This window comes from Hevea brasiliensis, chromosome 12 (genome assembly GCF_030052815.1).
Source record: "Hevea brasiliensis isolate MT/VB/25A 57/8 chromosome 12, ASM3005281v1, whole genome shotgun sequence".
Lineage (NCBI taxonomy): Eukaryota > Viridiplantae > Streptophyta > Magnoliopsida > Malpighiales > Euphorbiaceae > Hevea > Hevea brasiliensis.
Window position 1 is genome coordinate 23651514 of NC_079504.1, and position 18684 is coordinate 23670197.

At 30.3% G+C, this 18684-nt stretch overlaps 1 protein-coding gene across 3 annotated transcripts; it reads right to left on the reverse strand.

The window, feature by feature from the left end:
• Positions 1–516: 516 nt before the first annotated feature.
• On the reverse strand, positions 517–6847 carry LOC110633770 (uncharacterized WD repeat-containing protein C2A9.03). Of its 3 annotated transcripts, XM_021782513.2 has the most exons (9): positions 6622–6847; positions 6317–6473; positions 6066–6233; positions 5776–5862; positions 2050–2184; positions 1837–1947; positions 1625–1716; positions 1438–1543; positions 517–1339 (listed from the first exon to the last, which is right to left on the reverse strand). In XM_021782513.2, the coding sequence occupies exons 2-9, from the start codon at positions 6467–6469 to the stop codon at positions 839–841; spliced, it is 1353 nt and encodes a 450-aa protein (XP_021638205.1). In that variant the 5' UTR covers positions 6470–6473; positions 6622–6847; the 3' UTR covers positions 517–838. The 3 variants fall into 3 exon arrangements, with proteins under 3 accessions (XP_021638205.1, XP_021638209.1, XP_021638207.1); XM_021782517.2 differs by lacking the exons at positions 6317–6473; positions 6622–6847 and adding an exon at positions 2848–2912 and having other exon boundaries at positions 6066–6127; XM_021782515.2 differs by lacking the exons at positions 6317–6473; positions 6622–6847 and having other exon boundaries at positions 2050–2912; positions 6066–6127.
• Between the last annotated feature and the right edge of the window lie 11837 nt (positions 6848–18684).

The window sequence follows — 18684 nt, forward strand, 5'->3', positions numbered from 1 at the left end:
TAGAAAAAAAAATTCTTAAAAAATATATGTATAATATTTTTTAATAATATTAAAAAATAATATAAATAAAATTAAATAAAATATACTTATTTAACATTTTATATTTAATATTTATAATTTTAATTAAAATTTAAAATATTGTAAAAATTATGATAATTTAAATATTAAAGAAATTTTATATTCTCCGTTTAGTTAATAAAATTATTCATAATTGACCACTTCATGAAAAAAATATTATTCTATAAAAATTTAATAAAATAAATTATAAAATTTCTTATTAAACTAAATTATTAATAATACCAAAATATATAATAGTAATTATCTACCTACGCACGCATGACAAACACAGCAGATTACAATCCCCGCTCGCTCCCCAGATTGCCACCCAGCAATGTTCCCACCGCAAAAACCCCTACAGGTGCTACCTCACACCCATGGTTATTGAACAGAAGGACCCAAAAAAAAAAAAAAATTGTAAGCACTGCCATACAAGTATTAAACAGAGAAAACTACGAATAGAGAAGGCAAATCACTATATATTAGTAATGAATCGAAAGCTACAAAGTTTCCCGGATATACCCAGCAATCTCCAGTGCTTCACGATGCCAAAATCTCTCTCATTTCTGCCAGCTTCGAAAAATCAACTTCACAGAAATAACTTCTTAAAGCAATAAGATGACACCGTTGCCTAAGCGCACTGGTAAGCTCTCTAGAGCCAGAATAAAGAATTCGGCAACCAAGAAGGGGCAAAGCCTAAGCTTCAAACAAAACTAGAAACTAAAGCCTTCCCAGTAATATACACATCCAAGAGGTTGGTTTAAATATAGATTTGCCTACGTTAGAACACAGAGTCTAAATAACAGTTGTAATGCGTCCTGTTGAATTCTAATAAGCTACCATAAGTGCGGTCAGCAACCCCTACAAAGAGAGCTTCTGCATCAGGGCTGAAGGATATACCAGCAATCTCCCCAAAAATGTCAATCTCCTGGCACTTGACATACCCAGATTCTGCATCAAAGACATGAACAAAGTCTGCAGGCTCTGCCATTGCCAAAAACCGGCCATCTGAAGTGAACCTTAGTGCTCTTATTGCACCCATATTTCCTTTCAACATAGCCAAGGACTTGGATAGATTCCTTATATCCCATAGCCTGCATGTTGTATCTTGATTTCCAGTGGCTAAAATTCGTCCATCAGGGTGCCAAACTGATGCAAAAGAATAGTCCAAATGACCTTTCAGGTTCCCAGTTATCTTCCCAGAACTGGCATCAATGATCAAGCACTCTGTACTGTCCCCGAGGACTGCAAACAATTTACCATCTGGGCTAACAGAGGTGTTCTGAGAATGACAATTCAACCAACAATGTAAGCATCAGATACAAGACAAAAAGCAGTCCAGAATCAATTTGCAAGAACTCTCTCATGGAGGGCACTCACATTTACAGACCAATCAAAGGAGAAACAATTTACACAAGCAAAACTTTCAGCATCATAAACTCTAACAGCGGCATCGTTGTTTGCGGTCATAATCCTCAGTGAGCCACTGTGGAAATAAAAGGTTCAGTTGTCTGTCTTGGAGGAAAGATGAATAATTTCACAATTTGTATCCGGATGACTTCCTTACTTGTGGTTATGGTATATATTCACTGCATTGGTAATGGCATTTTCATCTGTTGTTACTTTGGTACAGAACGCAACTCCAGGTTGATTCAAATACTGGCCCCCAAAAACAATATATATATATATTAGTAAAAAAAGAAAAAAAGAAAAGGAAAAAACAAAATGTGTCATGTTAAATAGTAATCATGGCAGGCATATAACTAGCCATTTGCATACTCTGCAAATAAGTTCCCCTTGAAAACCACCAGCAACGAGCAAGTTTTCTTTAACAGCCATAGTGCTTATTTGCACTCTTGAGAGTGACTGAGACAACAACCCTGGGCGTTTCTGTTGGAAGGGGAAACAAAAAACCCACAATTGTTTCAGCCAGGAAAGAAGAGCAATATTAAACAATGAAGATCAGGTTCCTTCGGTTCCCAAGATGCATACCATGGTAGGAACAATTGGAGTAGCCACATTGAGTACTTCTTTGCCTCTACGCAATAATGATGACCAGTGCATTACTGAGTAATTTTGCATAAGGTATACATCATGCTTTGATGTTGCCCATATAAGATTCCTCAACTGCAAAGTGCAAGACATACCAAATGGAAAAGAACATCAATAACCAAACAAGAAATATTATATTCAGAAAACAGGCCTTATCAATCTGTAATGATCTCAACACAGATAAAAGCACCAAACTATAAAATGAAGACAAAGATTCCCTAGAGATTAAGAGATGCAATTGAGACCAAACCTTTCAACAAGGAAGTTGGAAACAAAAACTACAACTAAAGACCTTTAGAAAAGGTTAAGGCTAAGATGTATCCAATACCGATTACTAGCATATTCCTCTAATAATACCAAAGAAAAAAAAAAAGCAGCGAAAATAACAGCATTCTTGGTTTTAGATTATGATTTGTATAGGCATAACAAGGTACTAAACATAAAAAATAACAACATAAAAAAACTGAGGAATTACAGGCATTAAAAGAAAGATCACCACATAAATGATATTAGCTAATAAATCAAGTGAACAAAAAAAAAATTCACAAAATTAAACATGAGAAAGGCACACAAGCTACAGCAAAGCTCTAGATGCATATGATGGAAACAATATAAGTGAAGCAATTAAAAATACATATTTCGTGTTAATAAGACCCCTTGAGATGGAACATCTATGCTACTTTACTACAGGAATTGGGACAGAGTCCTCTTAAATACTCGAATATTTTCCTATCATACCATATAAACAACGTATCCTTAATTGCGCCAGCTGCTCAGACATAACTTCCACCCTGCTTAAAATGCTGAAATGAAAAGTAATAGCAATCCCAAATGCCACAGATGGGTTAAAGCCATATAATATATTCAACAATCAAAAGGAAAGAACATAGGCAAATAAATATCACAAGCATTTAAAAAAAAAAGAAAAAGGTATAGACCACAGCTTCACATTTATATGGCTTATCCGGAAACTCATCAGCATGAGTAATTCAAAATGAATCCATGCAAGAGCAGTTAAACATGGATGAGGCAACAGAATATTAACTAGCTAGCTGGACATCATGATTTTAATATTTTATACTTTCTAGTCTCCACAACTTTTTAGACTGATCCCTAGAAATCATCTTCGAAGAGTCAGTATGCATGCTGCACTCAACAAATCTCTATTATATAGCTTGTCTGCAGGTGTGTTTATTAATGTGTTAGTGCATCTATTGTGTTAAACAGTCTCGTAACAACAAACACTCTCAAATACATGGGTTACTTTAACAGGATTACAAAATCAGAAATGCCATGTCTTACCATGGCTGTGATGCATCATTATCTATAACTCGGGATCAGAACATGTTGTCCAGAGTGTTATGGAAAGTCAATCACTATATTATTTCTCTGTATATTCTGTATTCTGTATTCCTATTTAGGATTTCTTATTTATGATTTTTTCCTAATTAGTAGAACACAATTATAGGAATCAATTGTATATATATACCCATGTACAAATTAATTGATATCAATGAAAATCATCTCTCAAGTATACCATTAAAGGACTTGAGGTTTTGGCTCTCTATCCTTTTTTTTTTTTGCTTGATTTTTTTTTTTTTGTTTTATTTTGCTGCTAAGCTGGATTTGGATTAGCGTTTTTTTTAGTTTTTCTTGTCAAAAAAAATGGCGAAATAAGAGAGTTATTTACGATGATGTGATTGAGATGATGACTCAACACAACAACACAAAAATAATGGTCATGGAGTAAGAGTAAGTACTTATTTTGATGAGCATGATCATGATGATCACCTTAACCCAGATCATGATGATACACAACAAACTTGGCTAGGGAGCTCGGTTGTTTTTTGCAACTGACTTTTTTTTACTCGAGTAGTGTAATTAGTATTTAATTAATCTGGCAAATATGGCGTGAGAGAATTCTACAATATCTTCCTCTGAAAAAACTATTTTATATCTGCAGAGGATTTTGCAATTTTTTTTTTCAAGATCGCCTATATAGGGTTGATTACTCGATACTTTTTTTCTGTAAGCTAAACTTACTTCTATTAATTTTTTTACTTATCTTTATACTTATATATATGATTATTTATGCATCAGGCTAATATCAATGCTTTTCCTTCATAGTGATCTTGGGGAGTATGTATATGGATGGGCCTTAATTCTCTTGGTAGTATGTGGATGACATTGTCATCACAGGGAGTGATTCTGCGGGTATTTTCATCTAAACCTTCCTCCTCCAAACTTTCAGACCAAGACTTGGGATTGACAAAGTAAGTATTTTGAGTATAAGTTATATAAGAAGTAAGAAGGTTATTTTCTCAAAGAAAAGAAAAATATGTCCTCGATCTATGAGAGTGCGGTTTGCTATATGGCAATCATGGGCATTTGAATGTGATGTTTTTTTTTTTTGTGTCATAATCTGAAGTTGTGTGAGAGGTCAACTGAGGTCAGTTGCTTTTTATTGGATTTTTTTTGTTGGTAGGATTTCTTATTTATGATTTTTTCAATTTAGTAGAAATCAATTATATATATATATATATATATATATATTGATTGATATTAATGATATCATCATCTGAAAAGCTAAACTACTTGCTACGTATTTAGGATTTTACCTTCTAAAATGGATGTTTCAATTTTATTAAATTTTGAGAAACTGTTAACACTGCATTAAAGTAAGCATCCCTTAGAAATCTGCACAAAAAGGATTTAGTGAATACAAACCCCAACTTGATGCCAGTAAGTTGGGAACACCAAAAAATTTCTAAGAGAAAAAGAACCAAGTTCCATGTCCAAAAGCCAAAAGTCTGTAGATAATAAGTTGTTCATGATGAATTAAGTCAAACTTCAAAAAACATGCTTTTACATCCAGAAAGATTTAAGTCGCCAGCTTGCTGGCCTGAAGAGATATTGGCATAATTGCCCCAATGGACCATAACTTAATCTGGAAAACTTAAGCCAGTTGTTCATAAGTTGAATGCATTATAATTTTAACATATGAAAAGGGAGCAATATCAAGCGTTATACCTCCAACCGGTTCAGGCACAAAGCTATAATCACATATTATCCTTATATGGAATGCTGACCATAACAAAATTACAAGACCTGCAAAACTATAAGACTAATGATACGTGCATAATCCAAATTCAATTAATATGCGAGATAAGAGTAACATTCGACATCAGGAGTTGGACTCCTAAAGATGAGCATTGGATTGTATTTTAATGTTCAACACTGATCCCGTGTCAGGCACTCTTAACTAATTTTTGTTGACAACAGATCAATTAACAGGAAGTGATTGAGCTTGTGCTACAAGAATATGAATTTTTCATACTAAGCAATTCAATAGCTTATGCCTAGATCTATGATATAAGGGACTTGGGCAACGAGATTATGAATTATGAAATGTTCTTATGCATCAAAAGTGTGGAAGAGAAGAAGAGACACAAGTACGGCCGAAAGAAGAAACAAAGAGAAGAGAAAACGAAACAAGACGAGATAAAAAGAAAGAAGTATGCTGATAATAAATTTTTAGAACCAAGAAATTGAAAATTGAAACATTAAAACGAGACGCATGCGACATCTAACTGGATGGGAAGTTTTTTAAATGGATAGAGCATGGAAAATCAAAAGAAATGAGAGCAAAGAGCCAAAAGTCTCTACCTGAAAATGCACAATTGTGGATTTGACAAGCCTTGTGTTGAACTGGAAGTCATAAAAGGTCTTTCCCTTCTCTACTTGCAAGCACTCCTGCGAACAAAATATTCTTAGCAATAATTCCTGAAAATAATATTATCATCTCCAAGTTTATAAAATAAGCAACTTGGTGTAAATAGAAGCTGGAATTAATTTTATATTGTTTTTTATTTTTTTATTTTTTAAGAAAAAGCGAGTAGAACCGAAAGAGTTCAGAGAGGACAAAAAAAAGGTTATGAATTTTAAAGCAAGCTAACCTTGTCTAGCCCTTCGCGAGAGCGAGAGAGGTTCTCGTAGTTCTTATACTGCTTTAATCTAGCCTCACGATACTTATCCCTAGTGAAATTAAGCCTTTCCCAGGGAATTCCCTGTATATCTTTTCCATTTCTAGCCTCCACAGCAGAGGTATCTGTGTTTGATTTACTCTGAAATCCAAAAACATCATCACTTACAATCATTATTAAACGATTAACAACATAAGAAATGCATCACTCCTTTGATAGCATACCGACTCGAAATCGTCTTCAATGTCGGAGTCCACGGAATCCAAATCTGCAACTCTGTGAGGTTCGGGTTCAAGGAAAGGGTTATCTTCGAAATCAACGAAGTCGTAATAATCATCGCCAAGGTATTCGAGATGATCGCTGTGGAAGTAATCCATCACCCTACCAAAAAACAGAAAGACTTAAATCAATAGACTTCATAGATAATGGCTACAAACGGCAATTCAACAGCCAAAAAATAAAAAATAAAAAAAACTGGAGAAATTTTTCTCTTAAAGACAACATAATGTGCAAAACGAAAATAAAATACCGTTAAATTTGGTAGATGAAGAGGTCTGAAAATATAAAAACAGATGGAAAAAAGGAGAGCAATTTCCCGATGGTTTACCGAGAAAAAAACAGAAAAAAAATGATCTACAATCAGAAATTTTTGGTTGGCGTCCGAAGGAAAGGGTTGATTACGGTTACTGGTAGCTGGGAAGGAGAGAATCAATGTCAAATTAGTAAAAGAGTAACAAAACTGAGAAGCGTTTTGAACGAGCTTTGCTAAAAAAGGTGGGAATGGATGTCTCCTCCAGTCTTACTTATAATGGACAACGGAGGGCAGGTGGCGGTTGGGATATGTGAAAGCGTGACCGTGGCACCTGCTGGGTGGAGCACACGGCAGCCAACCGTGGATAAAAAAAAAATTAAATTACAAGCTAGTCTGCTGATTTTTTTTTTTTAATTATAAATCAGTCTTCACATTACATTATTATGAGAAATCTCCTTCATTAAAATAAATTATATTTGAGAAAACAAATTAAATTATTATTATATAATATAAATATTATTTATTAATAAATAAATTATAAATAAAAATATCACTTTTAATATAATCTTAATATTATTTATATTTTTATTAAAATTATAATATTTAACCGAATCAAATTAAAAATAACTACCACCCTTTTTTTTATAACAAAAATAATTATCATTATTGTAACTTAAGAGATAAATTTAATTGAAATTAAAATGAAAAGAAGAATTGAGCAAAATGGGTTAAAATACTTTCCTTTATTAGATGCCAATTAAAAAACAATTTGTTAAAAGGGAAAGAAGATAGTGTATATCAAAAAAAGAAGATAAAGACCATTAAAAAATTAGGAAAAAAAACAAAATTGTTTTTAGAATAAATGAATGACTTTGTTTAATCGAAAAATAGTTTTAAAAAAAAAATCTGGGAAGTAAACAAAGCCATAATAGATTTTATCATTTTCAATTTTATGGAGTGCACCGACTCATGGCTCACTTTCAAAATATCTACAAAAATGCCATTTGAATCTGATAAATGATACTATACAGTAGACCCACAGCATCATAGCCAAGGCTGAAGGCTACTTCAAAAAAACAAATAAAAAAAAAAGAGCCCACAGGGTGTGCTTGGAATGTGTTTTTGTAAGAATTTAAATGAATTGAATTTCTTATTTTTTTTTAATTCTTTTAAATAAATTATTTATAAAAAAATAATTTAATTAAATTTTTATATAATTATACTTAATTTCTATTTTTTTAAAATTAAATAAATTAAAATTTTCATTTTAAATATTAAAATTGATAAAAAAATTAAATAAAAATAAAATTACTTTATTATCCTGAAAACCTTTTTTTTTTTTTTATTACTATTAAACGATGTGGGCGGGCTTAGTGGCAGATGTGTTACGTCTATGCCCTCACATGAGCCGGTGATACCGTGGGCCTCACATTCAGCTCCAATCCTTTTAATATTGCACCATAGCTAAAAAATTGTATTTCCGAAAATCTTAAATAAAGGGAAAATTTTATTTTAAAAAATATATATATTTTTAAATTATATAAATCTTTTGAGTCTCGAAGAATATATTTTAAGATTAGCTCTTTTTAATTGTTGAAGAATAAATATTTATTTTTTTTATAATGTATATCAACTCAAATATATAATTTATTTATGATTTTTATTCTTTTAAGAATTTAATTTTATTTGATATTAAAATTTATTATTTAATACTTTTATAATTGATATTAAGAAATTTATTATACTGTTTTTGTTAATTTTGAATGAAAAAAAGAGATTCGTCTTAATTTATATTGTTATTTTACTTAAATGTTAAAACAATTTTAAATTTTATAATAATAATTCAGAATTTTTGCAATATTCAGATTTTGGATGTTAATATTATTTTTTTATAAAATATTTTTAATGCGATGATGAAAATAGTTGTTATTTATAAGTATAAATTTTTTTCTTTAGTATAAGTATAAATATTATTATTTAACTTACAGTAAATAAATTAATTTGAATTTATTTTTAATTTAAAAAAATAAAATAATTTAAGTAAATTTTTTTATTATTTTAAAATTTATTTTTAATAAAAGAATTTTATTATTAACAAAAATAATTAAATTCTATTAATTTTGCAAAAAGTTTATGTTTGTTGACTCCGCTACGGTTTGATTACCACAACGACCCAAAAACGACAACACCGGCAGTTAGTTAAAATAGTCTGCTAAAAAGTGGGGCCCAGAAGCTGCTGCCCAGTCCACTATTTAAGATCGGAGAGTCCACGTGGTTGCATCATGATAGCCTCTGCGTCCACCACGTGGGCTACCAAAACTGACGGTTTTTGTTTTTTGTTTTTAAACCGATGATCCTTGCCTTTCTCCTAACATCGCCATAAATGACGTTAACGGTCGTCAGCTTGCTTCTGTGTAAGCGCAACCATGGTTAGTTGAGCCTGGTTAGGTTTGTTTGGTGAAATGTTATCGTCCAGACGTGAGTGGGAGACGTCCACCGCCTCGCCTTCTCTTTCGTTCCTTCCTTGCTTTGTCCTTGGTCGGTAATTGAGGACCCACGCTCTACGAGGAGACCACTGGCTCCACTGAGTTCGTCAATTTTGTCCGCTTCTAAAAAAAAAAAAAAACAAGTGGGATCCTCTTTTATTTTTTTTTGAAATAGGGTCCATTTCTTGTTTATGGAAAATGTTCATATTTTAGAGTAAGCCCCGTTTGACAAAGCTTTGTTTAGATTTTTTTTTAAGATGAGACCTTAATGTCTGTTTTTACATTATATTTATATCATGATTTGAGATTATTTTATATTATATGATATGATTACCCTGCATAAAGATTATTTTTGAAAAATAGTAATTTTGAGTTATAAAATTAATTGTCATAATTTTTTAGATCATTAAATTAGTGATTTAATATGATTTAAAATTTTTATTTTTTTATTTTATTTCTATACAATATATAAAATTTTAATTATATAATTTCAATATTATATATTTATAAGATATTTTTAATAATTAATTAAAAAAGTTAAACATGTCTTTAATTATTATTATAATAATATTATTATTTATAAATAAATATTTTATTTAAATACTTTAATATGATAATTTACTCTACATTTGGATTTTTACATTTGGGTGATTTTTATGCATCCTGTATTGGAATTTAATTTAGAATTGAATCATTCGGAATTAAGCCTTGAATGAATTCTTAGCTAAACAACTGATCGGTTTCAATATTCTAATATTCTTTCCATCTTTTGTCGTCTTTTTGTTTTTATTAACTTTTCCAGGAAACAGACCACAATAAAAATGACACCAGGCAAGTGATTATTCGTTTTTCAAGGTTTTGATGATGCCCGAAAACGATAGGCCCCCATTTATATTTGCTGTGTCTTTTCTAGACTCTGTGATGTATGCACTTTCCTTCCCACTTTCTTCTGTGATATATATCCATAGCTCATGATGTGTTTTAGATGATGAACTCTTCAAGCTAAAGTTGCTAAATGCCAAGGATACATTAGGGAAATAATGTTCCTTGCACCATTTCCCTCACGTAATTGTAGTAACAAGATATGTTTAACGGTTGGGTCACTGATTGATGTGATCCTTTGCTCATCTCCAACTTCAGTGCAACCGCATTGGTCTCCTGCTTAATCATATTTATCTTATAATACCCATTCATATATGGATGCTTCTGAGTGAAAGATTGAGAAGGATTATTTGCATTTAGTATATTTTTTATTGGCAGTATTGGTTCTAATATGCTATTCTTTTACTGGTAGATTTTTTTTGCCCTTTGATGGAAGGTCTCTGATTCGTTAATTGTTTTTCTACATCAATAAAAGTATATAAAACAAGACAATCCTTCTTTTTAAATTAGCTTTTGAGGTTAAACTTTTTTTATATAGTATCAAAGTTAATTCTTTTTTTAATATTAAGCTACTCACAAATGTTCAGTCTAACAAGTTTTATATTTTAAATGTTCATATTTAAATATGAATTAGATGTATTGTCTCAAATTAACAAAGTATAAAGTGAAAATGCTAATTAAACGTAAAAATTTAAACAATTTTACAGTTTTGAATTATCTTTTAAATTGAGTTAAGCGGAATTGATTTACTCATTGAGATAAACTTCAATTCTGTAAAACAAAAGTAGATATGTTGCTTGCATTGAGGATATGAACTCACACAGGGAGCGACAGGGTGAGCCACAATAAATTAATATGAAAATATCTTGTATTTCTTTTAGCATGAAAGTTGTCTCCCTTGGTAATTGAATGTGCTCCTCATATCAATTATTTTGGATTTAATTCTCATTTATCAATGTATATATTAAGTGTCAATAATGTAATTTGGAGTTTGGACGCACATCAAAAATTGGTAAGCTTCATGTGGATAGTTTTGGGTTATAATCAGACTGGAATCCTAGAGCCAGTAATACATGGCTAACCCCTGTGGCCAAAAAAGATAGAGATTACTGCCGAGTTCGGCTAGCGTCAATCTCTTGCCGTGGTAGTTATCAGAAGGTTCTTGGTTTATGGGAATTATATGAGCTTTTTTAACATCTAAATGATACTTTTCTTTAAAAAAAATTATTTTTATTCATTAAATTTGAAATTGGTTAATTACCAAGTGAATTATTTGTAATCAGATAAATTCATAAACATTTGCAAATGGATAAAAGAACGAATTTGGCAAAAGCGTTTCCCAAAAATGCCTTATCAATGGTTATATTTTGGAAGGAGGTTATTCCAAGCATATACAAAATTTTAGAATTTCAATGGAATAAATAAAAGAGATGTACTTGCATTCAAAGTACAGACAGATCATGGAACCTTTTGCGCAGATGCTTCAACATTCAATCATCTTTTTCTTTTTCTTTCATGGCAAATTTCAAAAGCTGGCTTATTGGATATACAATCCAAACATGGTCACTACTTTCAAGTGAAAATAACAATAATTGGCATCCAAAACTTATTAATACGTAGAGATGTTTTTTTGGATAATCTTTATAGTTTGTCATAACTAACTATTTTCTTTTTATATTCTATAAAAATATATATTTGATTTTTAGTAGTTAGGGTTAAAGGTTATATAAACTCATTTTATTTTTCCTATCCGACTAATGTGAGATGTTACAATTTCTCCCACCTCATCTCTAATTACGAGTAGTCCTTTTCATTTTATGACTTATGTCACACCCTACTCTTTATAAGATTTAACATGTTCCTGTAGTACACCTAATGAATTACCGTACTTCACCTACCGGTAACCCATTAAATATACTAAAAGGGATTTTAAAACATTTTTCGTTCATTTTAGAATTGGTGAGTAAATTTTTTTTCAAATTTTAAAAACCTTCATTTATAGTCCATTTATAGTCCAAACATAAATCAAATTTTTGGATATTTAAAATCTCCACAATTTTTACAAAAATTTCGATAGAGTGCCATCTGTATTCTGAAAAAATAGTTCTTCAAAACCTAAAAATAGAAACACTCCCAATATATTTCTCAATCACAACTCCATTTGCAACCACCAAACTTTAAATCAACAGCAATAGCAACACTTCAATTTAAAATTCAAAATTTAAATAAAGAATTAATATCTCAAAGCATTTCATAATTCATGCACATTACATTTTAAATTATTAATTTACAGTCATAAATTAATTTACAAATGCAAAATCTCAAAAATAATATTATTACAATTTTATCTGTACAACTGCTCAACTTACAAAGATACATATGCATACTGTCATATTTAAATCAAACTAAATTACCAAGGTATAGACAAATACCCATACAAAAATTTTTCAATTGTGTTCATCACTAACTGTAGCTGCTCGCTCTGCTGCTATGTCCTTTTCTCTATCTGCGACAGCAAGTTAAAGCTATCGCTGAGTATATAAATACTCAGTGGTGTACAATAAAGCATAAAAATGCATAATATAAAACATTTATGAACAAATCATCATTCAAAAATCTCATAATCGCATTTCACAATTTTTTTTTTCTCAAATCACATTTATAACAAATCATAATTTTTAAAACTTAATATAGAGCACAACTTGATCAAACAATTTAATAAACATAGTATTGCCAAACAATAACACAACTTAGGTCATGACACAAAATTTTCGAACATGTCGTGTGTACATCACGACAATGCATACTCACCCCACTAATCGAAATCAATGAGGGAGGTGGCTAGCTAGCTAATGAGAACTCATCCAAACTCGCCCCTCAGACTGAAAAGCCAGAAAGGGAGGAAAGTGATCAAATATAAAACTCACCCCTCAAGTGAAGGATGAACATATTAGTATTGTCATGCCAAGTGTGAATTAAAAACAATGTAAATCAAGTTATTCAAATATTTTATACAATTCACAAATCATATTTCACTCTAAACTTTTCATTTACAAAGTAGGCAACACACTATTTTTCAAATAAGATTTTCAAAATCATAACTAAATTCAAAACCATATTGTTCAAATATTTCATACAAATCAATAATTAATTTTCCTTCCAAATTTCCATTGTAGAATAGGCAACACAATATTCTCGAAATTCATAATGAACAAACACATTCACAATATATAACAAATTAATTTCCATTATGAAAACTATAATTTAAAATTTTTGTGCACAAACCTAACGTGAGTCGCTTCTAGGCCTTGACTTAGTCCCTTATACCTTTCGGGTCTTTTTTAACTGAAACACAAAATTTATAGTGTTTCAGTATCTTATTTCATACTAAATCCAATAATTAATTTATAAATACATAATTCTAGCCCAAATATGCTTAAACTAACATTCTTGAAAATTTTCATTCTGGAGTTACTATTCATGGTACTATTCAAGTCAATTTGTTGACTTTCTAAGGCTTAATAGGCATGGGAACTTCAACTTCACCCACATACAACATTTTGGTCACTAAATTTGTTAGTTTTGGTTGTTTACTCAAATTTCAAGTCTTTTAGGTAAATTTGCAAATTTTCAGTTTTGGTGTTTAAGGTTGCACTGTTTCATTGGTCATTTTACTGTTAGAATTTGGTAAAACTTCCTTCATAGAAAATGTTCCCTATTGTCTTAAGTTTATTCTCCTTTTTTAATCACTCCAATTGGAGTTTTGTAGCTCAAGTTATAGCCATTTGAACCATGGCTGCCGGATTGGACTTAACCCAGATTTTTGGACAAATTTTGGTTCTGGCAATTTTAGGTCATCAATTTTTGGTGGCCAAATAACTTGGTTAATGGCATAATTTGAGTTTGTATTCTTCATAAAAGTTTTAGGTCTATATCTCATATCCACTGATAAAATTTCAGGTCATTTAGATCTGCTTAGCTCAAGTTATGGCCAAATGAACAAAGGTCAGTTTGTACAAGGCATACTGAGATTTTCCAAGTTTGGTCAATTTGTTCACTAGGTTTTGATCACTTTTTGAGCATGCTTCCTAAATGAAAATTGTATCATTTAGTGTCTATTTTCATTCCCAATTGGTCTCATACCAATTGGACTTGTAAATTTTCAGTTTTTGTCCCTCAAAGGGACCTTGGTCATGCTACCAGCAGCATAACCGCACTGAATCCGAAGTTGGTTTCAACTCCAACATTTTCAATGCACTTCATTTGGTTACCATTGACCATTTCTTACTTCAAATTAGGTCAAAAACAACATTTACCAATTTTTTATATTTTTGTCTCTAAACCCTAAGGGTCCAAAACCCTAATTCACAAATTCTTGCATTTAACCAATTCAATGCATATCAATCTCATTACCACATCCATACAAGCTTGCTTAATATATTAAATTCAATCAAACCATGCAAATACACCTCCACAACATGCTGGCCGAAATTTACTCATGGTCCCTCAATAATTTATATCATTTCATTTTAAGTTTATTTCTAAGTTAATCAAGCTATAAACACAACTAATAAACTAATTTTGCAACTTAAATCACTAACCTCAATCTTTAATGTCTAATTCTTCAATTCTCTTCCTTTTCGTTTTTCTTTGCTCTTCAATCTTCTCTTCTAATTGCCAAAACAAGCTTTAACCATGGTAAAATAATTTTCTATGGTGAGATTTTTGGTTTTTCAAGTTCAAAGATGAGCTTTCATGGAGGATAAAGCGAGGGAGAGGGTGAGGCGGCAAAATGGGAAGAAGAAGAAGACTTTTGTTGTTTTTTTTTTTTTTCCTTTTCTTTTATGACTTTTATCCTTATGGAAGACCCAAAAATCAAATTAATTAAATTTATTAATTATAATCTTTATGGCATCATGCTTGATGTCATGCATGATATCATCTCCCTACACCTTTTTCAATTTCTTTTTTTTATTTATTTTTCTATTAGTTCTTTAATTTAATTTTTGACTCCGAAATTTTCTTTTCTCCGATTTTATTTGACAGTTAGGTCAGGAGTCAGCTCTCGGGGTCAATTGACCAAATTGCCCATCGCTGGTTCAACCTGATTTGCAAATAATTTAATATTTTTTTCGGATCCTTGACCTAATTATTTGACTGGCTTAACAATTCTTTTTCGTGATTTTCTCTTATCCACTGTGTTCGTAATGGTCCTAAGGACCGCGGCGTCATATTTTACGTTTCGAAATTTGAGTTTAAATCGACTTAGCAGTCGTTCTTGAGAAAGTTACCCATCGCTGTGACTCTCAGCTCGTTTAACTTCTTATATTCTGTTTTTCTTATTTATACTTAACTAATTGACAATTACTAATTATTTGTGTTTATAGCTTATCTAGTTGTCTTAAGTGTGGTTCAAATCCCCTTAATTGTCCGGACCAACTCCGGTCACCGGAACAGTGAAATATACCAGACTATGCAAATAGGAGTGTTACAACTTAGGGTGATTTTGATATCAATTATAACACCACTAATTCAATTGACTTTAATAATTTTCACATCCTAAATCATTGGATCCAAAATGATTAACTTAATTTATTTATTTAGTAACTAGAATTAAAGGTTATATAAACCACTTTATTTCTTACCCCACCAATATTGTGGGATGTTGCAGGTCGAGCATGAGAGATGAGCAAGATGGGGAGGGGTTGTAACAATGGAGAAATTAGGATCCTTTTAGTTTAATTTTATTCTCTTGTGACCAATGAAATATTTTATAATTTTTAACAAAAAGCGCTAAATTATTAAGGAAAACAAGCTATATGGACCTTTTAATATGATAAACATTGTAATTTGGCTTTTTCTTGAAAAAAAGAAGATAGGATTGCAAATTTCAGTCACTCTCATTGCTCAACTATTTATGGAATTTTTTACTGCTAGCAGAAAATAATATATTTTGACTTGTATAATAATAATAAAAAAAAACTATTCGATAATATTTCATTTTATTTGACACCTGGACCAATTACTGCAATTAACAAACATTTTTAATGCTTAGGTTTGAACTTTAAATTTATTATTATTATTATTATTAACAAGTTGCAGGTTTTGAATGATTTTGAGATTAATTTGCTTATAATAATAATAAAAAAAAAACCTTTAAACGTTGTCACACTCACTAAAACATGTTAATGTTGATTAATCAACTTTTGATTTATTAACTAAGTGTTCTTGATTAGAAATATACTCCGACATTTATCTAGTGGAGGCAACAAGAGATAACTTATTCACATTAATCACCAACATTTCTTGGAGTCAAATTCATATAAATATTAGGATAAAATAATATATAAATTAGAAATTCTTTTTATTATGAGATAGAGGACATTAATTTATCGTTGTTGGCCATTGATTCAATATCTAGAGTTGCATCAAACTATTTTAATTTAATGAAGATTTCCTTCAATATCATGTGTTAAGAAGGTTTTGGGAAAGATAATGTATTTTATTTATGGTTTTCTTTTTCTTTGAAATAGACTTTGCGCAAATACTTTTATCAACTTTTCAACGAGAAAGGTCACTAGAATGAAGCATGAAACGTGGGATGATTCAAATACGGAAGTCATGAAGGTGCTTTAATATTCAAATGGGTTGGTCTTGGAAAAAAGCCTATGCTCCTTTGTACAATCCCTCCTTCTTGAATCCATTTCCATCTAGCCAACGTTAGATCAAGTTGGGCCTCACTATAAATTGTTTAAATTAAATCATCAGGACTCATTTCCCCATGGATACAGTTTAGTAGCCACGGCATCTTGTAACAATACTAATCTATGTAAAAGTTTTTTAGTATCACAAACTTAATTCAACAAGTGGATGTTAAAGTGTTTGGTATGAAATTATTAAGAAGTAATTATTACTTTTATAACTTTTAATCTCTCATAAATGCTATTTGCATACTTAAAGAGAATAATATAACTTTTTACCTCGTTAATATTTATGCATTAATTAAAAATTAAATATTAATCTTAGAGACTTTGATTGATTAATAATTACCCTCTTTAATAAGATTGATTTACTATTTAATTATTTTTGTTGATTCAATTTAATTAATTTTTCAAATTTTTAAATAAATATATTACTACTTATGATATTAATTTAAACTTAAATTTCATTTTCTAAAAATAATTACATTAAATATTTCAATAATAAATATATAATTTAAAAATAAAAAAGATATAAAAATATTAATTTATTAATAATATTTATATAAAAATGTTAAAATATATAAATAATTTTTTAGGATTCAACTAATTATTAATTATTAAAATTAAAAACTTAATCAAGTTCACATATTCAATTATTTTTTTTAAATTTAATTTAACCTTTTATTTATTTTTTTTGTTGCCGCTTTTTACTATTGGATAAATTATTTTTTCGTTTATGTGTATGTCTTAATTAACATTTGATTTCTTCAAATGTATATATATATATAATTTTTTTTTAATTTGCCAATTTTTTAATTTATTAATTATTTAAAAAATTAAAAAATGTCAATGAAAAATAGAAGTATGAACAATAATAATAACTCAAGAACGAAAGTGTTTAAAATAAAAAAAATTAAGGGATAGAATAATAATTTATCCTAATAGATATAAAGGTATTTTTACTCACTATTAATGGCAAAATTTGAAAAAATTAGACAAACAAATGAGAGTGTATGGTGAAATCGAATTTAGAAAAGTTATATTTATTTTAATAAGAACATATTATATATCTTATTCGAAACTATGGATTTTTAATCAAACATAATAAATTTTTATCAATATTTAAATGTATAATAATAATAATAATAAATTAATATGTTAAAATTTTAAGCAATATTTATTATATTTTTTCTAAAATTTATTATGATTTTAAATAACGTGATAATTTTGCATTAATAAATATATATAGTTATACGAGTCCCAAACCTACAAGGTGGACTCAAATGATCTCCTTTTCTCTCAGTTTTCTCTAGATTGATACTTTCCTCTTTGTGCTTGGTTTTTCTTCTGGGACTTAGTCTTCTGTCTCTATTGAATTAGTAAGCTGTCCCCTATCCTATTCGGGTGAGGGACAGAGTCTTTCCCTCCCCACCTCTGGGCTAGTTGTATACATAGTTTTGTTAGTTTTTGCTCTGCATGTAGGAGAGGCTCATAGGAGATTTTCATGCCACCTGTAGTTTCTATTTCTTGTGGTGGTGATCTCTCGCCATTAGCTTTGTAATTTTCGTTACTCCCTCCTTGAAACTATTTCCAATGCCCCATGGTCTGGTGATTATTAGTGGTTGGCTCCTCACTTGATTTTGACTTTTGCCTACCCAAAAAAAAGTTATGAGTCTACAACCTTACTCTCTATTATTGAACCTTTAGTTCTTTTCTGCGAGACATTTCCGGTGACTGCCATGGAGTTGGTACCGGCCTCGGACCGTGCCTAATTGTTCCTGCTTGCGTTGGTTGCCTTAGCTAGGCCTCGAGTGTTTAGATTGAGCTTGAATAATAGGTTGAGGAGCTATTGTTTTAAGCCATGGGTTGTATGTTTTATGGGTTGGGCTTGTATAATGGGTTTTAGGAGGTTTTGTTTTAAGACATAGGTCGTATGTTTTATGGGCTGGACTTTTATAATAGGTTTAGAAACTTTCGTTTTAGGCCACGGA

Bases quoted from the DNA above. Each gene is read 5' to 3' on its own strand.
- LOC110633770 (XM_021782513.2), bottom strand. From the start codon at position 6,469: ATGGATTACTTCCACAGCGATCATCTCGAATACCTTGGCGATGATTAT. The intron at 2,185-5,775 runs GTAGAGACTTTT...TGCACTTTGCAG, and splicing joins CCACAATTGTGCATTTTCAG to TTGAGGAATCTTATATGGGC. The intron at 1,544-1,624 runs GTAAGGAAGTCA...TTATTTCCACAG, and splicing joins AATATATACCATAACCACAA to TGGCTCACTGAGGATTATGA.